Below are 25763 nucleotides of genomic sequence, written 5' to 3'. Positions count from 1 at the left end.
CCTCTCCCGTGCCTTCACCATCACGTCTTCCTCCCTGATCCCCGGGGCAACAGGGCCTTGATCATGGGCCACATCCTGGGCCGCTTACCCATTGCTGGCATCTGTGCGCTCTCCTAGTCTACAGGGAAGTAAGAACTGTTTGGAGTGCTGGTCCCCATAGATGTGTTGGCCCCAGAGAAACCCCTCACTTAGAAAGCCCAAGGTTGCTGTGGGGAAGTGTATTGGAAACACCCCACCTGGCTCTTGGGTTGTTAAATCTGAAAGGGTAGGGGAACAGCAGTCAGGAGGGAGTGACAGGAGGGTGAGCGGACACCAGGTCCTCCACTTTGCTCCCATAGCACCCTCTGGTGGCCACCTTGTAGATATGCAAGGGGCCACCATGGTCTGGGGCAGTGATCTCTCTAAACTTTTGATTTCACACTCCAGCAGTTTTTGAGCTTTATGTCTGATACGTGTGTATTTATTTTGCACTAAATTATATGCATGTATTTCTATGCATATTATAAAACACACCAAACCAAATTTTTTAAAGATGAGGTGGAGATATTTTAAAAATATTTTTAATTCATTTTAATGGCCTAGAAATCAAATCTTGAAAAGATTTTTGTTCAAAATAATTTTTAATGAGAACAATGTGGATTAAATTGCTTTGTTATGGAAATCTTTGTTTGACACTTGGTGATACAACAATGTGAAATTCTAAGTTTGGTTTATAGATACCTGGTATTTAGGGCTGAAGTGGTTAAAAAGATACCCTCAGGAGTCACTTAGGGCATGGTGCTTGTTAGTGATAATAGATATAAATCTGGTTTTCAAATCGCTTTCTTGATGAGTTTATTCTTTTGGGTAGACATTTGTCAGTTCTGATTAAATCATTGGTTTTTCATCTTGTAATGTGACTGACAAAGAGCTTGAACTAAAAGCAGAAGCGTTAGCTTTGCTGATTTTTTAATCGTTTTCTTGTGCTTGAATTATTATATTATCTTTGCAGGAATTGTTTAACATCATTTTAAAGTCCATTTTGTGAATCGAAAGTAAATGAGATCATCCACAAACCCACTTTACTGAGTACTATAACCTGCAATTCACAGCCATGAACACATGGGGGCGGTGCAGTTTGCAGCCCTCCTGGGCTGCGAGCTTCTGGGGTCCTCTCAGATACCTGCCCTATCTTACTGATACATGTCTGCTTTACACACAGCAACAGTGTTGACCCATGCATTAAATATAAGGAAACCATTTTTTTTTTTAGATGAACACTAAATGCAACCGGAAGTACTAATGCTTTCTTCCCACATGGCTGTGTGCCCTCCACAGGGTACATGGGGCCCCTATCTGAAGATTCATGAATTTCAGATTTCACAGACTAATCAAACCTTCCTCCCCAAAGTGGCCACCTGACATAAGTTGCCAGCTTATTTTGTATTGTTGCCATTTCTTTGCATAAAAGGGAGTGACGGGGAGATATTCTGAAAGTTTGAAAAGCCATTTTCTCAGTATTTAAATGTGTAAGGTGGCCAGTTATGAAACGCTTCCTAGCTTACTTCTATGTTTCTCAAATAAGTTCTCAAACTTTGTCAAGGAAGTAGATTTTTGGCCTGGTAGCAGCAGGGTTGAAATCTAGGGGTCTTTGTGTGGACCCTCTGTGTGAAAGAGCATGGACCCTGTGGTCACGGTGGGACCTCCATGAGCCCACGCCCCTCCCTCCACCAAGCCAGCCATTGACCTCTCTGCCCGTCATTCCCTTCCCCACAGAGACTTCAGCGAAGGAAGGGCTGCTCTTGTGGTGTCAGAGAAAGACAGCCCCTTACAAAAACGTCAACATCCAGAACTTCCACATAAGGTGAGTGGCTGGGGTCTGAGGGACCCTTGCAGAACCTGGACTGCTTCCCCCAGGGGACCCCCTTGGCTGGGTCAGTCTTAGCTCTAGAACAGAACAAAGACACTTGGGGAAGAAGTCGCTTTTCTGGGAAGGGAGTGTCGCCATTTGATGCCCCCTTCCTCCTGGAGAGGAGCCCTCTCCCTCCTAGCTACTGCCTGATACACCTTTGGTTGATGCCCTTGGAGACCCCCAAGGAGCGTGTCTGGGAAGTTCTAGCCTGGGGCTCTGGAACAGAGCAGATGAGGGCCCTGGACCTTGGGGGCGGGTAGGGTTGGATGTGGCAGGTATGTCTCAACTTACCAAGCCCCACAGTGTCGTACCCCAGTGCCTGGGATCGTGGCAGGAAGAAAGTTCCTTCCCATGGTATCTTCTCCCAGCTCCTGCTCTGAAGGGTTATGTACTCATCTCTGGAAAAAAGAAGGCCCCTGCTTAGTGCTATGCCCCTACTGCTTGGCCCAACTCACCAGCTTGCCTCCCATCCTCTCCCTCGGGCAGCTGGAAGGACGGCCTCGGCTTCTGTGCCTTGATTCACCGACACCGGCCTGAGCTGATCGACTACGGGAAGCTGCGGAAGGTTCGTGTGCTCACCTGACCCTCCTGCCCCCTCCCCCAGCAGCTCCTACCGACTGGTCCCCCTTGGTTGGGTGGGGGATGGGCAGGACTCGGCCCCCTGTTCTGAGAGCCCATGGCCCAGTGTGAAGAGGTGTCAGTCTCCTTAGACGAGCTGAGGAGACAACCCTTCTAGAAGTAAGAGAAAAACACCTCCTCTCTCGGGGCTGCTTGAGTATGTATGTGCATAGCACATAGGTACTTGCTGACATGCCCAACCTGCCAGGAAAAATATCAGAACCACCACAGCAATTCTGTTAGGATGAAGGGATACTAAGTGGCCTTTTCCCCTTCTGTTTTTCTGGGTTGTGCAAGGTGCATATATTACTTCCATAATGTAAGATATTGCATATTTTTAGAGACATCTGTCCCAGCCTTGTCCGAGGCTTGCTCTACAGTCCTGGGCAGCTTCCCGCCATGATTTGCTTTCCCCCATTGCTGAAGTTTGGCTGGGGATTTTAGAGCTGCTTGATTCATCTATGCTTTTGGTGTGAAGTTGCTAGGGGCTTTTCTTGAGCAACAAGATGTTGAGGAACAGACCGGAAGGTGGGGGCTGTGTGTCTAGCCTCGTGATGGTTCTTAGTGTCTGGGCTGGTTAAAGTTGCTGGCCTGACCTGGGAGAGGTCTGTCTGGGACACCGTGGCTGTACTCAGCATCCTCCCTCAGCCCATCCCCGCAGTGAGAGGCCCTGTGGTGCAGACATCCTGGGAGAGGCCACCCGTGGAGCCCTCCTCATGCCCCCGGTGTATGGTCTGGAGCTCGGGTTGGAACGTCACCTGTTGGTCCTTGAATCTCTTGGCAAAGGGCTTCTAGGAATGACCGTTCTGGTATTTGTCTCCTTGACCTTGATACTTGGAGAGCTCAGTGTTCAGTGAAGTCCCCCACCTTGCCTCTGCCCCCAGTGGCCAAGCAAGGCTTCATGTTGCCGGTGCGGCAGCAGCTCTGTGGCATCAGAAGCTCCTTTTGGGGTGTGTGTGTGGTGGGGTGAACCGCCAAAAAGGATTTGTGAGGGAGGAAAGGAGTAGTTTCCTATCCCCTCCAGAAACCCCAAGCTGGGCCTGAAACTTGAGGCTGGGCCTCTGCCCACCTGGAAAAGCCCACCTGCCGAAGGAGAGAGCCCCGCTGCCTGGCCCTGTGCATGGCGGTATCCAGGTGTATGTGGACGAGCGTCCAGCTAACCTCTTACAGGATGCATCCAGGACAGAGACTGCTGCTCAGGGACAACGCTGATGCCACCTACAGTCTCCTCACAGCCCAGCACAAGCATGATGGCTCCTGCGGAGGGAGCGTGCCCACATGGCGGGGGGGGGGGGGGGGGGGGGGGGGGGTCCCAGCCCTCTAACTCAGCCACTTTGCAAAGAGAAAAAAAATCGATTTGAGAACCCCCCTGACCCACCTGAAAGCTGTGTGGCCAAACCAGACAGGGGCCAAGGTGGGGGAATCCTAGAGGCGGAGACTTTTTTTAAAGGTATCATCAGCAGGTACCGCCCTAGCGGTCAGCCGATGCCCTGTGGTGACAGGTGTGCACGTGCCTGTGTCCCTGCTTGGGGGGCCGGGGTGGGCAGCAGCCAGCCAGTCCACAGCTGTTCCCCACCCCCATGTAAAGTGGGGTCCGTGCTGACTGTGGCTTTTCAGTCTCAGCCCCCGCCCCACCCCCCGACTCCAGGAGCCTCAGCCTTTTGGGAGGTGAGAGTCCAGGGGCCTTTGTCTCATTCCTGGCCAGCCTCTCCCCACCCTCTGTCCCTCTCTGTGTCTTTTCATTTCTCCCTGTCTCTCTGTGTCTGTCTCCCCTTCTCTTTAATTCAGTAGCAACAGTACAATCCAGCCCAAATCCTAGCACAGACCTGTTCCCACTGAACCGTGGATTCTTTCCAGAAAGCACAGAGGTTGCCAGAGCCTCTGGTGCTTGGGAACAGGAGAGAGCTAAGGGCTGTGACCGGGAAGCACTTCCTTCCGGCACCCGTTCTAGGTGGGCGTGGGGGGCCTGGCGGTCCCTGGGAATCGAGGGGGGCAGGTGGGTGTGCACCCGGGGCCTGAGGATGGCCGAGGGCCTGGACGGAAATGACTGTTGCTGCTTGACAGTGGTTTTTTTATTATTCTGGAAGCTGTCAGAGACTTTCCCAGAAGGACTCCACCTTCTCTATTTTGAGCAGTTTCTTCCTGAACGCGTCCCAGATGAATGGATTTATCCTTTTGTACCCTGTGACTCTCACCTAGCAAACGCGGAAGCTGAGTGGTAGGCTGACAAAGCCATTTGCTTTAGGTTAGTCTGGGAACCAAGAATCGAGTGGGAGGTCCAGCGAGGAACTCCCCCGACTAAGTTATGGATTTTTTTCCACATTAAATTTTTTTTTTAATTTGGTAAAATATACATAATTTTTAAAGTACCACTTTAACCATTTTTAAGTGCACAGTTCAGTGGCATTAAGTACATTCACACTGGTGTGTACCCATCACCACCACCCAACTCCAGAACTCTTCATCTTGCAAAAGTAAAATTCTGAACCCTTTAAACCATCATTCTCCACTCCCCCTTCCGCCAGTCCCTGGCACTCTACTTTCTGTATCTGAAGTTGACCGCTCTTGTAGGTACCGATATAAGTGGCATCATATAATATTTGTCCCTTTGAGTCTGACTTATTTCACTTAGCATAACGTTTTCCAGGCTGTCTATGTTGTAGTATCCCTGTCTCAGGATCTCTTTTCTTTTTTCTTTTCTTTTTTCGGCAGAATAATATTCCATATCTGTTGATCTGTCAGTGGACGTTTGAGTTATTTCCACCTTTTGGCTATCGTGTATAATGCTGCTACGAATGTGGGTGTACAGATTATTTGAGTCCCTGCTTTCAATTCTTTAGGTATAGACCCAGAAGTGGATTTGCTGAGTCGTATAGTAGTTCTTTGTTTAACTTTTTGAGGAACCTCCATACTGTTTTCCACGGCAGCTGCACCATTTTACAATCCCACCAACAGTGCACGAGGGTTCCGATTACTCCACCTCCTCGCCGATCCCCAATAAGTTTTCTTGAGAAGATAGCAGAGCCAGAATATAGTCAGAAGACTGTAGCTGTTTGAAGGAGCCCCAAATTTCACGGAATATGAGCGCCAAAGGGGCTTGAGAGCTCCTAGGCCAACTCTTGAGTAACAGGCGGGGAGACTGAGGTTAGGTTACTTACCAGTCCAGCTAGCTGGCTGGTGGTGGAGCTGAAACCAGAAGCCAAGACTGATGGCTCCCAGGCCAGTGCCTGGTCTCAGCTTGCATTTCTTTCTTGCTTTCTTTCTTTCTTTTTTTTCTTTCTTTCTTTCTTTTCTTTCTTTCTTTCTTTCCTTCCTTCCCTTCCCCTTCCCCTTCCCCTTCCCCTTCCCCATCCCCTTCCTTCCTTCCTTCCTTTCTTTCTCTTCTCTAGTTGAGGCAAGCAGGGGCTACTCTTCGTTGCAGTGCTCGGGCATCTCACTGTGGTGGCTTCTCTTGCTCTGGAGCACGGGCTCTAGGTGCGCGGGCTTCAGTAGTTGCAGCACTCAGGCTCAGCAGTTGTGGCTCACGGGCTGTAGAGCGCAGGTTCAGTAGTTGTGGCGCTCTCCGTTGCTCCGCGGCATGTGGCAGTCCCCCCGCCCCCAGTCTTGGTGATCATCGAGATGGGGGTAGCCAGAGACTTCTTGTGCCTCTCACCCGCCTTCTTCTTCTTCTCCCCCTAGGACGACCCACTTACAAACCTGAACACGGCCTTCGATGTGGCGGAGAAATACCTGGACATCCCCAAGATGTTGGATGCAGAAGGTGAAAGGCGCTTTCCTTCTGGGCCTTCGGCTCTTCTCCCGGCTGCGGCCAGCGGCCAGGAAGGGCAGGCCCCGCACCTGAGGCCAGAAGGGAGAAGGCTTGGTCTTCATCTGGGGAGCCAGGGGGTCAGTTGTCTCTCAGGGATTCCACAGACAGATTCCCTGAGGTTTGGAGGGAGAAGTGGTAGCTGGTGTCGAAAAGGGCGGCCCGAGCATGGTCCTCAGCTTGGTCTTGGAGTCGGGGTAGTGGGTGCCGGGGCGGAGTGCAGTGGTCCTTTGTTGTTGTAGGGGAGGGAAAAAAAAGTTTATTATCATGTGCACCATGGACACACGTGGGAGCTTGCTGTGATGAGTAACTCAAAGGGGTGATTTGAGTTTGGGGTCTATATACATACCTGACTTCACAGGGGAAAGGGAGTGGGAGAGAGGGCACTTGTGGAAATACAAATGACTTTTTGGAAAGATGGATGGGCCCTTAGGAGAATAGATGGAAGATATGATAGTTTGTGACAATGTCTGTCAAGTTGTAAGGCCAATTTCGAACATGCAAAAGCAGGGAGAATAATAAGATTAGCTTCCATGTACCCACCATCCAGATAGAACAGTTACTGAGGTTTTGTCACACTTCCTTTCTTTTTCGCTTTTGTTTTCTTTGTTGAAATATTTTAAAGCAAGTCTCAGACATCAGAGCATCTCACTACTACATACTTCAGATTACATATCTTAAAAATAGCAATATTTTCTTATGCAATCATAAAATAATTTTCACACCAAGCAAGTTGACAATAATTCCTTGATACATCTGCTGCCTGGTTCAGAATCGAATTTCCCCATTATTTCTTTTTAGTTGCTTTGTTTTGATCCAGATGCAAACAGAGTCTGCACGTGGCATTTCGTTGTTCTATTTCTTGTGTCTTTTCTCATCTGTCGCACTTCTCTCTTCCCTCCGACCCCTTTCGTTCCTGGCACTGAACTTGTTGTAGAACCCAGGCCAGCTGTCCCGAGTACCCCTTACTCTGGTTTGTCTGTTTCCTTCCTCGGGTACCATTTCACTCCTTCCTCTACCTCTCGCATTCCCGTAAGTGGAAGCTGATACCAGATGGCTGGTTAGATGCAGGCTCAGCGTCTTGGCAGGAAGACTTGGTGGTTCTGAGAGCTGCTTTCCCCATCACATCAGGAAGCGTATCATGTGTTCACCCGCTGGCTTTAACTCCAGATTTTTCTTGACAGACATCGTCGGAACCGCCCGCCCGGATGAGAAAGCCATCATGACTTACGTGTCCAGCTTCTACCACGCCTTCTCTGGAGCCCAGAAGGTACCCAGGGCCCCCTGCTCCTTCCTTGCCCAGCACACCTCATGCCAGACCCCAAGCCATGCCCTCCCGCCCCCCCTCTCCCCACCTCTCCTTGGCGACAGGGTCCGATGGTCTGTCTCTTCGGTAGCGTCAGCCCCCAGTGCCAACGTGGCATGTCATTCCACTCAACTCCTCTCCCACCCGCCCCTCTGCTTTCTCTCATCTTCCTCTACTGCCTCGGAGAACACTGGGAAAGCGCTCACCTTCTGGGACCCAGATGGCGGACTTCAGCAGGAAGGGCGGCATGGGTGAAATCAGCCAGGGCTGGTTCTGGAGGCCTGGAAGCGCTGTGGGCAGCAGCCCCTCTGTGCCCACCTCTGTTGAAGCTACAGCTTTAACAGCAGCAGGCGTCCCTTACGGAGGCAGATCTGGGGAGGTACCTCCTGTCTTCACTGACCTGTTCTGCAGAGGTGTCACGAAGCCCCCGCCTTTCTCCCGCTCACAGGCGTGGTTTAGCAAATCTGTCCACAGCCCTGTTGGGCCTTGGCGCCTTCTATACCTTGCTTGGGGCCCCCATGCGGGGTCATTCTGCACAACCCCTTGGGGAGACGAAGGGAAAGGGTGGGCCGCGGTGAACACTTCACGTGTCCTGACCCAGGTTTGCCCAGGGAGGCCTGAGGTTAACGTCCAGTTGTGTAGGTTCTGCCCTCCACAAAGGCATCATTCACCCTGCAGACACTGAAGATTTGAATAATTTCATTAGCCGGCTTAGCTTGGGCGGCAGGCGCCCCTCCCCCAGGTCCCCTCACAGGCAGGACCCTAGAAGCACAACCTCCAGGTCGCTACGACGACAGACCGCAGGCTTGGCGCTCTCAGCTCTGGGCCTTGGAGCTGCCCATACTCAGGCAAATTTCCCACCCTCTGCATGGAGTCTGAGTGGCCTGTTTTGAAATGCATGATGGGGCGATGCTCCCGCCTCCCCAACCCTCAGCCCAGCCTTCCCCAGCGCCCCCCCTCCCCCCCCCTTTTCCCCCACCTCTTCCCTATCTCTCTCCCACCCCAGCCCCTTTCTCCTCCCATCATCTCATTTTCTCTTTCTGCCCATTCCCTCATTGTCTGTCTGTCTTGTGTGCTCTGTCCACCATGGCTGTTTGGGTTTGTTCTGCGCCGCTGCTGCCTACTTTCTTCTCTCAACCTCTTCTCCTTCTCTGTGCAGATGTGTAGGCACGCTAAGGCCGGATGGGAAGGCCATGTGACCTAATGTTTCATGTCACTGCCACGCCTTCTCGGTGCGCAGAAGGTGAGCTCTCCCTCTGCCTCGCCCTCTCTCCCAGCGCCCTTTTGCCCATCTCTTCCATCCGCCCTGGATACTCCAGCCGCAGCCCCTTGGAACTGCAGCCCCTGGAATGAAAGGCGGGATTAGAAAAGCCCCCCTCCCCTTACCGCAACCCCAGCCCCTTGTAGGAGGGCAAGATGCTCTCTGAGCTTTGGCCAGGACACTTAAAGATGCCTGAGAACGCCAGCCTCTGGATGGCCTGCATCTCTGTCCCTACACGCTGGGCATAATAGGTGCCACAAACGGGAAAGAAGCTTGTGGTCTCAGCTCCTTCCCTGGACTGAGTTGAGAGCCCTTATCCCAAGCAGCACAGTTCTTGGCTCTGCTTCCTGCCTATTCTCTTAAATATCCAGCACCTTCTCACGTCTCTCTCTCTCTCTCCATCTACTTAAGCAAGACTACCCTCTCAAATTACCCAGCAGCCAGGGCAGGGCGAAGTCTTCTGCCTTCCCCTTCGTGTCCAGTCCAGAGGCTCAGAGTCCTGCCTGATCCTTCCCAACCAGGCCTGCCAGGGACAGTGGTACAGGTTGCATACTACCCAAGGGTGCCCTGTGTGCACCATAGACCATGAAGATTTGAATATTTTTTACAAAAATAATCTTGCAAATGGCAGTAAAAATGTCTTCTAACAGAATAAGCATGACAGTTCTGCAATAGAGGTGCCCCATGCCCTGCCTGGATGGGCACCCAAGACCTTCCTCACTTTCCTTCCAGGCCTCGTGGGTACTGCCTGACAGGAAACAGCCCCGCCTGGAGGCTCCCCATCCTGGGTGTCCCAGCATCCCCAGGAGGCCCAGCCCTTTTCAGCCTCTTCTCTGGCCAGCCTCTTGCTTCTCCTTTCTCTTTGTCCCACCTCTGCTGCTGCTCTTTCTTGTTAGCTTCTTCTGGCCCCTCTTACACCCCACCTTTTGGGCAGGATGTGCGCACCATCTATCTCCTTGCCTCACTGGGCCTCCAGCCCTGAGAACCGCACAGAGTCTTGCCTGCACCCAGGGCTAGGCTGAGCTCTCGGCCGTGGTCTTTCCCCTCTTTCCAGCTCTCCTTCCTCCTCCCCTGCTCCTGCAGGGTTCTCTCCTGGGCTTCATGCCCGTTGACACTGGCCTTCCCTGTCTCTGAAGCCTTCCCTGTGTCCTGGCTGGTGATGCTCGGAAGGGAGTGTGTGTGTGCGTGTGTGTGTGTATGCGTGCGCGCGTGCGTGCGTGCGTGTGTGTGTGTGTGTGAAGCAGCCTGCTTTTCTCCCTCCCAAATCTCATGCCACCTCCCCCCATGCCCTCTTCCCTCTCACTCATCCCTGTTGCAGTCATTTCATGCTCCTTTTGTCCATACATGAGGACAAGGTCACCAGCTGGGGGGATGGGGTGGGGGGGTGGGGATCGGGGTGTGTTCCTCTCATGTCCTGGGTCAGGAGCCTCACCCAGAGTTGCCCCTCCCATCCCACTTTGAAGGAGTCAGGCAACTGCTTACAGCTCAGCAGGCCGGTGGGAGGGGAATCTTGCCCCTCTCCCGTGGAAGAAGGAGGAGTCTTTCAGACTCATCGACTCTTCTTGTCTTGACTGTCTCCGTGTCTGGAGCCAGTGGGGGAAAGTGTCCTTGAAACCCACACCCAGTGCCCTGCATCCTCTTCACTGTCTTTCTCTTATCAAGCCTTGGGCGGTGGAACTAGAAAGACAGCCGAGTCTAATACATGCGTGCATGCAGGTGTACACGTGTTTGTGTGCCTGTGTGGATACTGCACTTGTACGGATGCCAGTGTGTGTGATGGACGTTCCTAGTCAGATGAGGACCAACTCCCGTCTGACGTGTTGGTTTTGGTTCTCATTCTTTCTCAGCTTTCCTCTCCCCTCCTCTTCCCCTGGAGGGGTTTAGAACGGCTTGTGAGCAACCAGCGTTTGTTTGTGTAGTTTGTTGCTTTAACATTCATGGCCTATTGGGAACTGTTTCTGAGAAACAGCCTTTTGGGGCACGAACCGGACTTGCTGTAGGGGGTTCTGGATGCTTTTAGGAGTAGATGATGCTGTTCGCAGCCTTCCATTTGTCGCCAGCTGGTTGTGAATCTTCTAAGGGAAAGAAACCCGGTTCCTGCCCTCAAGGGATTCACGGTCCATCCGGGAAAACTCTTAATAAACAAGCTCGTGATGCTGTGGCCTAATCTCTACTCTGCTGCAGAGCTGAGCAGCGGGGGGGCGCTGCAGGGCTGCGGGATGTGGAGGCTTTCTCGAGCAGGAGACACTGGAGCTTGAGGGTCTTAAGGGTTGAGTGGTGGGGATCTGCAACTGAAAGGCTCAGGGAAGGTTGAGGAAGGTGGTCACGGCTTGTGCGACGCTTCGTGGTGTGACGGTGCAGCCTCCAGAGGAGAGCACGTCCGTCCCGCTGCCTGGAGTGAGGACTGGGGGCAAAGCCAGAGTCGGTCGCTGGGGTCAGGGCTGAGCGCCGCGGGGTTGGCTCCCTTGTGTCTGGGGTCCTCGCTGGCAGGGACACCAGGGCAGGGAGCTGACTTGGGACATGGAGAAAGACTAGGCAGTGGGAAGCTGTGGGAGGAAGGAAATGGGCAATTCTAGCTAGATTTGGGAAATTTTTGACGAAAAATGTCACAGATGAGATCTTCGTGGCACTCGCATGACTGTAGGTGGTGGGTGGCAGCGCCACGGCGCGTCATTTGGCCTCAGTTGGCTGTTGGATGTCACCGGCATTGAGGCTGCTTCCTCTCCAGACTGTACCTGTACCAGCTAATTTGATGCTGATTTGTAGAGAGGCAGTTTGGCCTGGAATAGCTGAGGGTTTCATTTGAGGATAGCTGAGCGCTCCGGGGCTAATAATCCATAACTTAGAAACAAATAACTAATATAAAACTAAGCACATTGTTTTGTATTACAATGTATAACAATACACCTTAAAGTGGGTCATAAAAAACAAAAAACCATGGAAGGGTCAACACAAATTTCTAGTCATCTTTTCCTTTGGCACTTGGAAGTCATCCTTTGGCCTGTTTCTATCAAATATTTTCTCAGCCCATTTGATGATCTTTATAAAAAGTCCCCAGGAGCCCCACCCGGGAACTCCCCTAGACTTCATCCAAAAGGAGCCCCCTTTGACCCTGGGGCCTCTGAGGGACGGCCAAGGCCCTTAAGGCCCGCAGGACGTGTCTTCCAGAATCCCATGAGCACAGGCCTCACTCAGTCCACCAAGTTCACAAATTGACACACAAATCAAAGCTTACGGCCTCTGAGCCCAGGATCTCAAGATGAATCAGGAGGATAACACGATGAAGGTGGGCTTGAGCCATTCGCCATCACAGTGGCAGCTGCTTCTTGCCGATGATTAGGGGCTACCTGTGATTCTTACTTGCTTGACCAGCACGTTGGGCTGGGGGCTTTGCAGCCACCCCACAGTCTTACGTACATGTCAGCACACGGGAGAGCCCTGGCCTCCCCCGGGTCCCCTCCCCAGCCTTCAAGGGAAGTGGCCCCGGTGACTCCAGGCAGATTCCTGGGGACATCAGCCCAGTTCCCATGACCCTGTTCGTTCCGGGGCCCCACATCTTCTGGGACGGGCTCCAGGAAGGAATTTCTCTCCTTGTGGCCTCTTGGGATTCCCCCATGGTTGCTTGTTGGTTCCTTAGAGGAAGGACGATCCGTCAGGAGTTCCTGATGGTCCTGTGAGAAGTGGCCTTGGCATCTCCAGGACAGAGTTAGGTTGGGGCGCAGCGACTGAGGATCTAAGGATTGACTGCTTGTCTCAGTTTCTTGAGACCTGGGACTCTCAGCTCCCCCTCTGGCCACACCCACAGCTCTCCCACTGGAGGCCCACCCGCCCTGAAACCTCGCCCTGGAGGGTGCAGTGTCTTCGCTTGGAGCTCGGAAGAACCTTTATGGTGATCTCATCCTGCCCCCTCGCACACACACCTGGCAGTCACCCACGCATCACATGATTTGGTGGGCGTGTGTTCTATTTGCAGAGTTCTGCAATGAGAAAGCATTTGCATCTTCTCAGTTGTTCCTTCCCAAGTCAAAGCACCGTCATTCTCAGGAACTTCTTGATGCCTGGCCTCAGTTTATCTTGCTGCAGTTGAAACCCGTTTTGTCTTGTTCATCAACCGGGCGCAAGGTCCCGTCTTTCTCCCCCGTAAACCTTTGCCATCTGCAGGGTCACCCTTCTCCAGGGCCCCAGGATGCTTATCTGTTTGCTCATTGGCGTTATCTGCTGCCACCCTTAGGCCATCTTCCTATCACAGGACCCCCAAATGGCTTCGAGTTCCCCTCCCCTTGCAGTTGGGTTAGGATGTGCACAAGAACTGCATTTAAAGATCACCCGAGGGCTTCCCTGGTGGCGCAGTGGTTGCGAGTCCGCCTGCCGATGCAGGGGTCACGGGTTCGTGCCCTGGTCCGGGAAGATCCCACATGCTGCAGAGTGGCTAGGCCCGCGAGCCGTGGCCACTGTCCGAAAAAAAAAAAAAAAAAAAAAGATCACCCGAGCAAAGTGGGTTTAGGAGCGCCTGGCCCCTGCCGGTGTCGGGTGCACAGTGCCCTCTAAGCGGGAGAAGCAGTGTCCCCTGGGGTTCCTGGGCCTTTTGTATCTGATTGCCGTTCAGTCCTATTTAGTTCCTCTTGCCACCAAGGCCCACATCGGGTGTCTGCTGGCCCAGCACTCGGTGTGGAATGTGTGCTTAGCTTTCCCAGAGGTGCCCGTGCCTGCTTTCTGGACATCCTGCCTGTGCTGGGTTGATCCTTAATTCCTGCAGCTTCTCTTAAAGTTCTTTGGGCTTTGGGCCAGGAGCCTAGAGAGATTCTGCAGGGGTCCTGAGGGGCCCCGCTTCTCATCAGCACCTTATTCTAGGACTCCCAGATTGGAATTCCTGCATCTCCAAGATGCTGGCAAAGTCAGTCTGAAAGCCTGAGCCTTGGGAGCCCCAGGGTCTCCAGTTTGGAATTCCAGGATGGGCATGGATTTTCTCACCCCTCCACCTGAGCTGAGTATTTCGATTCTACCAGTCATTGGATTAGTTTCTTTCCAACATACATGTTGGATCTCAAACTTAGGCTCTTCTTCAGGGGCCCCCAGTTCAGCCGCTAAGATCTCTGTCTGGGCTCACTTGATCTGTGGGACTCGGCCCGGGCTGGCAGAGAGGATGGCGAGGAGCCTGTGAATTCAGAGTCTTGGGAGGTGCCTTCCAACCACGTGATCTGCAGGGGCGGGGGGAGACGTCGTCACCGCAGGCGTGTGCCAGGCGCTCCCGCTGTCGTGAGGCTGACTGTGTCCCTCTCTGTCTTGTTGCCAGGCCGAGACAGCCGCCAATCGCATCTGCAAGGTGCTGGCCGTCAACCAGGAGAATGAGCGCCTCATGGAAGACTACGAAAAGCTGGCCAGCGATGTGGGTTCCCTCTGGGTTCTCCCGGCCTGGCCCCAGCAAGGCCCCGCCACCCTGCCCTGAGAGACGAGGGGGCCCCAGAACCCGTACCTCCACATCTGTGCCCAGGCACAGTCCCAGGCTGGGTGTCATCCCTCATCCCCAGCAGTCCTCCTAGAGCGGCTTCGGCTCTGCTTCTGCTCTCCCAGAGAGCAGAGGGTGGGTCCGGGGCCAATCTGGGCTTTGGAGAGCCGAGTTCCAGGCTTTTTCTATCACCGAGAGTAAGCCTGGGAAATCCCTTCACCTCTCTGGGTCTTGTTTTGTTTTTCACTTAACAAGTGAAAGCTGTGCTAAGGGACCTCGGAGGCCTTTCGAGACCAGTGAGTGTACTGTTGTGCTGGGGGTTTCGCTTGGACTAGAAAAGAAGTATGCGGTTCTGAGAGGATGTGAATGGGGGAGAAATCAGTGCTGGCTCAGGCTAGCTTAGCAGCTGGGCCCACCCAGGGGACAGGAGGGGACAGGACTGGATTTGCTGTTCTGCCATTGGCTGCATTTGGGTTAGAGCTCCACTTGCTTCTTCCTTAGAAGAATTCAGCCCTCTGAACAGCTCAGCCCAGCCTCTCGGTAGATCAGATCTGCCGTCCAGCATAGGGACAACCCAAGTTCTGGTGCCCAGGTGCCTGGGTTTAATCCCTGTGCTACCATTCCACCTTGGTCACCTTGGCAAGTCACAGAACCTCACGGTGCCTTGGTTACCTCCTCCGCCACCTGAGGCAGGATCACAGTACTTAACCCCGTGACGACGTAGCTCTCGCCATCATTCAGATGAGTTAGTTCGGGCCACGTGCCTGGTACCCTGCAGGGGATCACGTCTTTCCTCTCATCACTTCCACTCTCCTCCATCACCTCATCGAGGAAAACAATCCCTGCCTGTGCCCCAGAGGCCAGCCTCTTCCTTTTTGAGTCAGGGACCCACATTCTAGAATCCTAGAAGGTCGGGTGGCAGGGGCCTCAGGGAATGAGTTTTCACACCTTCATGATAAGATGAGGAAACTGAGGCCCAGCCAGGTAGTAGACCTAGAAATAGAACTCGGGTCTCCTGCTCTTAGCTGAGCCATCTTGCCCCCAGGTCTTGCCTTGGCAGGGCAGGGAGGTTGAGTGATGCTGGCTGTGAGTTAACACACCCTCGCGGCCAGGCTTCATGAGGTCTTTGATTCTCAGAGGGAATGCCCTGGAACCTGGCCGAGTGGCCTGGGGTGGTAGTTGGGAAAGAGTGTGCCGTCAGGAGAGATGCCCCCCACCAGCATCAGGAGGAGAGGGAGGCCAGTCCTTGCCCCCATCCCAGCATCCTCCCCCGCTACCTCCAGCTGCTGGAGTGGATCCGCCGCACCATCCCGTGGCTGGAGAACCGGCTACCCGAGAACACCATGCACGCCATGCAGCAGAAGCTGGAGGACTTCCGAGACTACCGGCGCCTGCACAAGCCGCCCAAGGTGCAGGAGAAGTGCCAGCTGGAGATCAACTTCAACACGCTGCAGACCAAGCTGCGCCTCAGCAACCGGCCCGCCTTCACGCCCTCCGAGGGCAGGATGGTCTCGGTGAGCACCCGGGCTGCCCCCACCCTGAGCTGTGCCGGATCACCATCAAATGCCGCATCGTGAGTGGGGCAGGGCGGGGGCGTGTGCTCTCTACCTGCCCACCCTGCTCCAGAGACCAGTTCTCCCTTCCAGGTGACCGCCCAGGCTCCAGCCCACACTCAGCCATGTGGGGTTCCCTCCCTCCCCAGGAACAGAGCCCCTTCTCTCCTCACCATTCCGGGTCAGACTTGCCCTTCCAGACCCCTGAACATCCACTTGGATCTGCCCCCAGCACCTTCCTCCCTACCCCTCAGAAAAATCATCTTTGCAAACAAAATCCCTCTTGACATGTTGAACCAAACAAGGTATAACAGCAATAAGGATAATTTTCACTTTCACGGAATCTTACTTAAAAATTGTTTTTATTACCTTAAGTAATAGATTTTTTGGTAGGATATTTCAAAGGTATAAATAAGCAAAATTCAGAAAATAGAAATTATTCATAATCTTACTACCCAGGACCAACTTAAAAGATGTTGGGGGGGAAAGAGATTCTTTTAGTCTCTGTAAATGTAATTTTTAAGGGAATCGTAAAGCATGTTTTAATTAATAAGCTGCTTTAAAAGCAACAACAATATATTGTGACCAGGTTTCCATGTCATAAAATTTTCTTCATTTATGTCACTTTATGTTATTTCTCCCTCTTTACCCTCTCCGCAGAACGTGAGAAATTTTATGAGCCAGGGAAACATGTAAAAGAAAATTTAAAATTCAACAGGGTGGAGCTTTTGCCCTCTGCAATGGAGAGTTGATGAGACATGAGCACATAAGGCAGGAATGGAAGGGACGGGGAGAAGCATGCAGACAGCATTGGAAAAGGAAGCAGGATCATGGGGGAACTCTGGGGGACAGGGAAAAGGCTGTGACGTTGTACATGCAGTTTGGAAAACTGCATCCTTTTACAGGATGAATCAGCAGTTTTTAGATGGCCAGAGCTGCTGCTATCTGGAGGGTGCTCTGTGCTTTAAAGCCCCTCCTCTGGGTGGAGGCAGTGTGGCCCTTGGCACATGGCAGGGACCTGGGTGGCACTCGAGCTGGGTCAGCCATCACAGCCCAGGGGTGCCCTTGTGCTAACTGTAGGGGATGGCCCTGTCAGTGGCTCCCTGTCTGAAGGCCTGTGGGTTTATGCTCAGTACCTGTCACTATCTCTGGGCAGCTCCTGGCTGGCTCACCCAGGCCAGGGTCCCTACAGGCTCCAGGCTATTATTGCCCAGGGCCCGGAGGCTGGGGCCCATGAGTGGACCCAGAAATGTGGGAAGGCTGGGAGGCTCCCACACCTGTCTGCCTCGTTCAGTCTGTTGCTCTGTCTCCCTGGCTGGCCCTGTGAGCTCTGTGATTGCTCAAAATCCTGTCAGAAGCCAGTCCTGGAGCACAGAGGGCCTTGGGCTTTCTGCCCACTGAGCTGCACACCCAACACCCCGTAGCTGGGCAGCCCCACTCTCTGTCCAGGAGGCCTGGTGCCCGGGAGCCCTGGGAAACACCGTGCGGGCTGGACGGGGAGGAGGCTCCTCCTGGAAGGCCACGGAGCAGCTCTGGGGTTTCGGGAGGCCAGGCGGGCTGACCCTGTGCCTCCCATCCTTAACAGGACATCAACAACGCCTGGGGTTGCCTGGAGCAGGCAGAGAAGGGCTATGAGGAGTGGCTGCTGAATGAGATCCGGAGGCTGGAGCGGCTCGACCACCTGGCAGAGAAGTTCCGGCAGAAGGCCTCCATCCACGAGGCCTGGACGGATGGTAAGGCCAGCCTAGCCCCTGCCCCCTACTCCAAGGGTCTGGCTTTCATGCTGAACCACCAGCCACAGCTCCTTTTTTTCTTGTTTATTATTTGTTTTGTTTTGTCTCTTGCTAGTTCCTTGACATTAGGCAAGTGCATCAGCCTTTTGGTTGCCTCAGTTTTCTCATCTGTAAAGTGGGGACAATAATAGTACCAACCTCATAGGTTTATGAGGGTTAAATGACTTAATACATTAGATGCACGGAAAAGAGTTCCCGGCATAGCACAATGCTATATATGTGTTAATTATTCTTGTCACTATAATGATTTCTTCTTCCCTGAATTAGGTTGGGGTTCAAACCCCGACATTGCCACCTTGAAGCAGTGCAACTTGGACCAGTGGTCTTGTTTCCTTGTCTATTACATGCAGGTGATGATGTACCCTCCCGGATTAGTTTCCTGGGACTGCAAATTACCATAAACTGGGCGGTTTAACAGAACAGAAATGCATCCTCTCACAGTTCAGGAGACTAGAAGTCCTAAAGCGAATTGTCATCAGGGCTGGCTCCTTCTGGAGGCTCTGAGGGGGAGGTTGTCCAATGCTTCTTCCCCACGTCTGGTGGTTGCTGGCAGTCCTCGGTGTTCCTTGGCTGGTAGCAGCATCACTCCAATCTCTGCCTCCATCCTCACGTGGCCGCTTCTCTCTGGGTCTCTCTGACTCAGTCTGCCTCTCAGTTTTCTACTAAAGACACCAGCCATTGGATTTAGGGCCCACCCTGATCCAGTATGACCTCATCTTAACTAATTACATCTGCAAAGACCCTATTTCCAAATAAGGTCAGATTCTGAGGTTCTGGGTTGGACATGAGTTTTGGGGGGACACTATTCATCTCAGCATACCTCCTCATGGGGTTGTTGTATGCTTACACACCATAACTGCATTTTATGCTTGGTCGGGTGCCTGGCCCATGTAACACTCTCAGTAAATGGTAGCCCTTGATATCTTCCCTCCAATGCCTGCCCTTTTCCTGTTTCTGGCCTCCCATTGTAGTACCCTGGAGCCCTGGCCTTAGCACCTGCGTGTCTCCATCACTCTGACCTGGAGGTTGTTGGGGCCATGTCTGATGTCTGCTTGTTGGCAGCTAAGGTTAACTCCAAAGAGAGAAGATCATACCTGGAATGGTCTTTTCCTCAGAACCTGGGCTGGGGCTGGAGAGGGGGCCGTGCAGCCTTTTCAGCTGGAGCCCCTGGTGCAGACCAACTGGCCAGTGGAGCTCAGTGCCCTAAGACACCCCCACCCAGCTCTGTTGTGATCGTCAGACATTAGGCTGGAGACGAGTAGGGACGGCCACTTGGGGGTAGCGCGGCTTGGTTGGGATAGGAGTGTGTGCCTGGCTCAGCAGAGGGGGTTTGCTGAGCTTTGTATACAGTGATATGAGGTTGCTGCCCCACATTTACTGTGCATGTACGGAGCTGTTTATCCAAGCGTGGATGTGCGGAGTAGAAGGGGGATGGTGGAAATTGCACCTGTTCACCCACATGCTCCTATCGTGTCCTCTCCGGAGCCAAGGAACAGCTTGCCAAAAGGTACAGAGCAAGGATTGGCCCCGCCAGCTTGCCAGCCGCCAGCAAGGTCATGAGAGGTGCTGGCGTGCCTGTAGATGCCGGCACAGCTGCTGGGCACACGTACTCACGCTTGACAGTGTTATTGCCCGCTTACCCGGGAATTGCATTTCTTGAGACTGTCTAAAAAATTAACCCTAAGCATGGCCGAAGTCACGTGTCTGGGATGTTTGCGATGAGACCATCTACAGCAGTGCCGGCTGAGGGCCCTGAACGCCCCATGGTAGGGCGATGAGTGGTTACGCCAGTGACGGTTCGGCCACGCGACAGAATGTCACGCAGCCATCAGAGTGGCTCATGTAAAAGCCGCCGGAGCCAGAGCAGAAACTGATGACGTGCTGCTGAGTATTTTCAAAGCAGGAACCGGGGCTTCCCTGGTGGCACAGTGGTTGAGAGTCCGCCTGCCGATGCAGGGGACACAGGTTCGTGCCCTGGTCCAGGAAGATCCCACATGCCACGGAGCAGCTGGGCCCGTGAGCCATGGCCGCTGAGCCTGCGCGTCCGGAGCCTGTGCTCCCCAACGGGAGAGGCCACAACAGTGAGAGGCCCGCGTAACGCAAAAAAAAAAAAAAAAGCAGGAACCTTATTTATATACACCTGATGGTTTCAACACAACATCCATATAAGGCAAGACTGAAAAGGAGTAGATAAGTAGGCTCATCTGTGGTATTTTTTCCCGAAACTTGTCATATTATTATTCTGACAAAGAAAAAGGAGTAAAGAGGAGGAAAGAAGCCCTCACCTCACAAACCAGCCTTCGTTTACTGAGAGGGGCTGAGCATCCCTGATGGGTGCGAACACAGGAGGTGGGAGTGCAGGCAAGGCCAGGTCAGCCCCTGCCCTGCAGCAGCTGCTTCCCAGGGTAGCTGATAACCATTGTCTAACAACAGTCTGGGAGGTCATTTCTCATCCCCTTTTTCTCCTGGGAAACAAAAATCCAAGAAATCCAAGTGTGCCTTGCCCCTAAAAAGGGAGGGCAGTGCACCTGATGATGGGAGAAGGTTCTGGCCACTGATGGCTTATGTGCAGAGTGCACTGGACATGCTACCCACACTGAGCGTAATTGAGGGGAGGGGTTCCTGCCGGGCTGCTGGGGACCAGCAACTATAACTGGAGAAACTCTAAAGATGGGGTATCCCTGAGGGGCTTGGCTTGTTTTTCCCTGGTTATACCACAGGCATAGATCATCGTTTCCTGCTGTTTATAAAGTTCATGTTATGCCCTAACTTCCCCTCCTGGTCCAGCATAGCCTTTGTACATCACCACGCCCGATGGCCCTGACATGCTCCGTGGAAAGTAGTGACTTTCCCGCCCCCGCCCCATCGTGGATGGGTGTTCCGGTTGCACATCTGCTTTCTCAAACTGCGGATAATCGGTCATCGCATAGGGCACGCCTCCTCCTCGGGATGTACCGGAAGTGGAGCTCCCGGGCCCTGAGGGGTGGGTCGTTGGGGTCAAGAAGGTGGGGCCTCCCGGCTCCCGCCCAGCCTCGTGCCCTGTCTCTGACCCCAGGCAAAGAGGCCATGCTGCGACATAAGGATTACGAGACGGCCACCCTCTCGGAGATCAAGGCCCTGCTCAAGAAGCACGAGGCCTTCGAGAGCGACCTGGCCGCCCACCAGGACCGCGTGGAGCAGATCGCCGCCATTGCGCAGGAGCTCAAGTAGGCCCGGCCCAGCGGGCACAGGGGCGCTGTGGGAGGTGGGAGCGTGGCCTGAAAAGTCGTCAGTACGGAAGGCTAAGGACGTTCCCCCCAGGTGGGGAATAGCCTGTGACCGTCCTGTCCCAGGCCTTCGGTCCTCACCTGTAACTGGTGTGGGACCAGAGGACGACCAAGTCTTGGCTCTGAGCTCTCGGCTGGCCTTAGTGGCTTCCTGTCATTGGGCATTTTTGCAGGGTTGGGGTGGGGGCCCTTGCAGAGGAGAACTGGCCTTCGCTGGTCTCCTGCCAGCGGTCTCCTGAAAGCCAAGGAGTTGAGAGTGGGAGGGGAGTCCTGGAAGGTCTTCATGAAGCGAGCACACCTGGCCTTCAAGTGCCACCAGCGCCCCAGCCCCAGGGAGAGGAGAGCAGGCCACGGAAGTCACCTGGGTCATCTGACTCCTCCTGTCTCCTCCTTCCCAGTGAGCTGGACTATTACGACTCACCCAGTGTCAATGCCCGGTGCCAAAGGATCTGTGACCAGTGGGACAATCTGGGGGCCCTAACCCAGAAGCGGAGGGAAGCTCTGGAGGTGAGGGCCCCCGAGGGAGGCAGAGGCCTGCCTTCAGCAACTCTCTTTGCTCTGGGCTGAGAGGCTCCACTGGGTTCCCCGGACCTTCCCCAGGCCTGGCCTGCCTGTGGAAGGCTCACATTGACCCTGGACTTGACCTTTGCCCTGATGGAGATGTCCTAATCGTATCCCATCCTCCCGGTTTAGTGTACTCAGCCCCACCCCAGCTGTTTGAGAACTTTCTTGTTCTCCAAGCCATACTCTCTGGGGCCCAGGCTGGGTGACTCAGTTGAGGGGTGGTCCGTACACCCCATATTAAGAACCGGCACCTCAGAGAGAGCCTGTTCTTTCTGTCTGAGTTAGTCTTGGGCTTCCAGACCTGAACCCCTTTGGGCTGGCCGGGAGGATCTCGAAGGCTGTTGGGAACAGGGGTGGGGGGACATGGTGATTCCGGACATGACTTTGCTAAACACCTCCCCACCCCCATGCCATTGGCACTCCCAGCGGACAGAGAAACTGCTGGAGACCATTGACCAGCTGTACTTGGAATATGCCAAGCGGGCCGCGCCCTTCAACAACTGGATGGAGGGGGCCATGGAGGACCTGCAGGACACCTTCATCGTGCACACTATCGAGGAGATCCAGGTGTGCTGCCGCCCCCCCTCGCCCCCAGAGGCTGGCTCCCCAGCTGCCCACGGCCCACACTCCCGCAGGACTGCCCCTGTAAGGAGAGGACTGAGGCTAGCATCCCCAGGATGTTATAGATTCGAAAGCTTTGCATTTTATTTATTTTGACTCAGTCATATATGCACATGGTATAAAAGCTAAAAGCTAAAAAGGCGAAGCAATGAGTTCCCTTCCTTGTCCCCCAGCCCCGAGTGCCCCTCCCCAGAGGTGAGCAGTATGACCACATGATCTCTGCATAGGCAAGCACATTTATTTATTAACATGTTCTTCTCCACACCCCTTTTTTAATGCAAAAAGTTTATTATGTACTGTATCCTGAGCCTTATATCTCTAACCTAACAATTATCTAGGAGCCCATTTCATAGCAATAAGCTGTTCTTTTGTACAGCTGAGGAGTGTCAGACGAAAAAGGTTTTGCAAAGTGTTGAGGAACGTGTGTTGGGGGAGGTCACCTGAGGAGCAGACCTGGAGCACCCCTTGTCCCCGACCTGACTGTGGGGTGGTGAGCGCCCCCCGGGGGGTTGCTGCTGACTTCACCAGTCCTGAGTGTGAAGCTGTCTGCACCTTCCCGTGGCCAGCCCAGCCGTCCTGGTGCTCAGCCGCGAGAGCCCTGGCTTGATACCGCTGGGCCTCCCAGCTGGTGTGCGGCCGGCCTCCGGTGGCCCCTCCACCCACCTCTACCCAGGGGCCTGCAGGTTTCCCTTGTCTCCTCTTGCCCACGGGAGGCACCAGTGAGTGGGAGGGACTTCCCTCCCAGTCACTGTGCTTCTCCTGCATGCCCGTCTATGTCCAGGGACTGACCACAGCCCATGAGCAGTTCAAGGCCACCCTCCCCGATGCTGACAAGGAGCGCCTGGCCATCCTAGGCATCCACAACGAGGTGTCCAAGATTGTCCAGACCTACCACGTCAACATGGCGGGCACCAACCCCTACACAACCATCACGCCTCAGGAGATCAACGGCAAATGGGACCATGTGAGTCCAAGGGCTGGGTGGGGTGTTGGCGGAGCCACTGTAAGTTTCAGAGGGGCGGGGATTCTTGTCTGTGTGTGTTGTTGATTTTCACTGACTTTTCATTGATTTCATTGTCACGTAGTAAGTACTCAGTATCTGTCAAGTGAATGAATGGCTGAATTTCTAGAACAGGTCAATGTGTTCACTCTATTACTGACTGGCCCTTTCCCTTCACGGCTCTTCCATTTCCTCTTCTGAAGTGGGGGCAGATGGCTGGCCCATCCCAGTGTCCCATGATTGTTCCTGCCCCAGGTACGGCAGCTGGTGCCTCGGAGGGACCAGGCTCTGATGGAGGAGCACGCCCGCCAGCAGCACAACGAGAGGCTACGCAAGCAGTTTGCGGCCCAGGCCAACGTCATCGGGCCCTGGATCCAGACCAAGATGGAGGTGGGGCCCATCGTGGGGAGCAGGGAGAGGGTTTCCACCCTTCGCAGCACCATCCCAGCCATTCAGGCTTGCTCTGTCTCCTCTGGGACGGGACCTGTGGGGACTGTGGAGTCTGGTCTGCTGCCCTGTGGGTGGGGGTGGAGTCTATGCGAGGAAGGCCTGTGGGGTGATTCCGGTGTCTGGTTTGAGAGCAAAGACCCACACAGGGACACCACTAAGGAGTCCTTCCCACGGAAGGAGCAGTACCTAGGTGACTGGCTCGGCTTGCCCTTTGGCTTATGTGGCTGACCAGGTCTCCCTTCCTCCTGAGTCGTGAGCTTGGTCAGACAGGGTGATCTCCCCAGAGAGAGAACCGAGCTTTGGGCAAGCGTGGAATTTTTTGCTGAATTGTTGGGCCAGGTATGGGGGTGATGTAGATAAGGAAGGGACACTGTGTGGGTTAGAGCATGGTGTCCCTCTGAGCTCCTTGAGGGCGGAGACCACATCGAGTTCATGTTTGTGTCTTCCCTGCATCCCACCCCCACCTGCTTTATTAGCACATTGTGCATAGTAGGTGCTCGGGATATATTTGCTGAGTTGAACTGAGCGCACAGAAGGTGCCTTTACAAGCAAGGTGTGTTTACATGGATGAAAGACTGACAGAAACGGGGACTAGTCCTGGACCACGGAGGCAGGTGGGATTGAGGTGGGCAAGACAGGCATCCTAGGAACAGAACAGCAGGAGCACGGCCACTGAGAAGGTAGGTGAGGTGCGCTGAGCCTGTGAGGGACCCAGCTCAGGGAGAGTGCCCGAGATGGATGGTAGCCGGGATTAGGCTTCAGAAGGGAGTTGGAGCAGAGGAGTGAACATTTACATTAGCAGCTGACCTTGCATCCCCTTCCTGAGTCTCAGAGGTGCCCGAGAGACAGGAGCTATTCAGCCGGTGATAACATTATCCTTTAGGATGCTGTTTCCGTGCCAAGAATCATCTGAGGGGTTGGTCAATGACCTGGGGGCCCCAATCTCCACCCCAGGGACCCAGAGTGGGGCGGTCTGACGAGGGCCTCCTTCCCGGGTGAGCAGGAGATTGGGAGGATCTCCATTGAGATGCACGGGACCCTGGAGGACCAGCTCAGCCACCTGCGGCAATACGAGAAGAGCATCGTCAACTACAAGCCCAAGATCGACCAGCTGGAGGGCGACCACCAGCTCATCCAGGAAGCACTCATCTTCGACAACAAGCACACCAACTACACCATGGAGGTGGGTGGCACCAGCCTGGCTTCTCCAGAGAGGGAGCCCCAGATCCCCTTCTGGTTCACCATCCTGGGCTGGGGCAGTGGTGGGGGGTTACCCATCATCCAAGAAAACTGGCCATAGTAGGATAAACTCTGGCTTTTAAGTGAGGGGCTACTCGCTTCTCCTCACTCCTGGAGCTCTGGGTCTTCAGTCCTCAGTGCCTTCTGAATATTCCCGAGGAGCTTGTTGAGAATGCAGATTTCCAGGCCCCGTCTCCAGAATTTGATCCACTAGGTCTGGGATGGAGCTCAGCAATCTAAATTTTTAACAAACAGCCTGGTGATTCTGAGGCTGGTGGTCTCCGAACACTGGCTTGGCATCTGCTTTCTAAATGACCTACTTGTTTTGACCGTGAAGGCCTGTGTGTGAGGTTATGGAGTTGGATATTCAGGGAATTACGCACTTTTTTGTCCTTTAGTTTTTCCTGCTGCCAACTTTGCCCTCCTTCCTGACCTGACCACACTGGTCATTCTGGTCTCTGCCATCCCGGGCAGGGACCACCACCCTCCTGTGCTTCCCCCTTCATCATCAGGGTCCTCTGTCCTGGTGGGTTGTCCTTGTCCTGGTTCCCCTGCCCTCTGGTGACACTGTAAATCCGGACAGAAGGCCTGGTTCGATTGCTTTGGCCATTTTGGTTGTCAGGGGAAGGAGTAGGCAGGGGTGGCCCAGGCCTGGAACCCCTTTGCTGACAGGCCCTGCCCACCCGCAGCACATCCGCGTGGGCTGGGAGCAGCTGCTCACCACCATTGCCAGGACCATCAACGAGGTGGAGAACCAGATCCTGACCAGGGATGCCAAGGGCATCAGCCAGGAGCAGATGAATGAGTTCCGGGCTTCCTTCAACCACTTCGACCGGGTGAGCCCCGCCCCCTGCACTCGCTTAGGGCAGCCCCGGTCCCTCCTGCCCCAGGGCCCTGGAGGGCAATGCCCAGCACGTGGGCCTGCCTCCTGGGCAGGTGTGGCGGGGGGG

At 54.0% G+C, this 25763-nt stretch overlaps 1 protein-coding gene across 4 annotated transcripts in view; it reads left to right on the top strand.

Moving 5' to 3' along the window:
- The window catches only part of ACTN1 (actinin alpha 1), a 96022-nt gene that overhangs the window by 64795 nt on the left and 5464 nt on the right, over positions 1-25763 (top strand). For all 4 annotated transcript variants that reach the window (XM_024739630.1, XM_024739627.1, XM_024739629.1 and 1 more), the window contains exons 5-18: positions 1756-1843; positions 2378-2456; positions 6188-6269; positions 7499-7584; positions 14175-14267; positions 15611-15841; positions 17466-17613; positions 20729-20879; positions 21338-21446; positions 21930-22070; positions 22906-23088; positions 23380-23514; positions 24578-24757; positions 25503-25649. In XM_024739630.1, the coding sequence (XP_024595398.1) occupies positions 1756-1843; positions 2378-2456; positions 6188-6269; positions 7499-7584; positions 14175-14267; positions 15611-15841; positions 17466-17613; positions 20729-20879; positions 21338-21446; positions 21930-22070; positions 22906-23088; positions 23380-23514; positions 24578-24757; positions 25503-25649 (1853 nt within the window). The remainder of the gene's footprint in view (positions 1-1755; positions 1844-2377; positions 2457-6187; positions 6270-7498; positions 7585-14174; positions 14268-15610; positions 15842-17465; positions 17614-20728; positions 20880-21337; positions 21447-21929; positions 22071-22905; positions 23089-23379; positions 23515-24577; positions 24758-25502; positions 25650-25763) is intronic.

Source organism: Neophocaena asiaeorientalis, unplaced genomic scaffold (genome assembly GCF_003031525.2).
Source record: "Neophocaena asiaeorientalis asiaeorientalis breed wild unplaced genomic scaffold, Neophocaena_asiaeorientalis_V1.1 scaffold348, whole genome shotgun sequence".
In the NCBI taxonomy this organism is placed as follows: Eukaryota; Metazoa; Chordata; class Mammalia; order Artiodactyla; family Phocoenidae; genus Neophocaena; species Neophocaena asiaeorientalis.
Note: the sequence above shows the minus strand (reverse complement) of the source record. Positions and strands in the feature narration are given on the sequence as shown.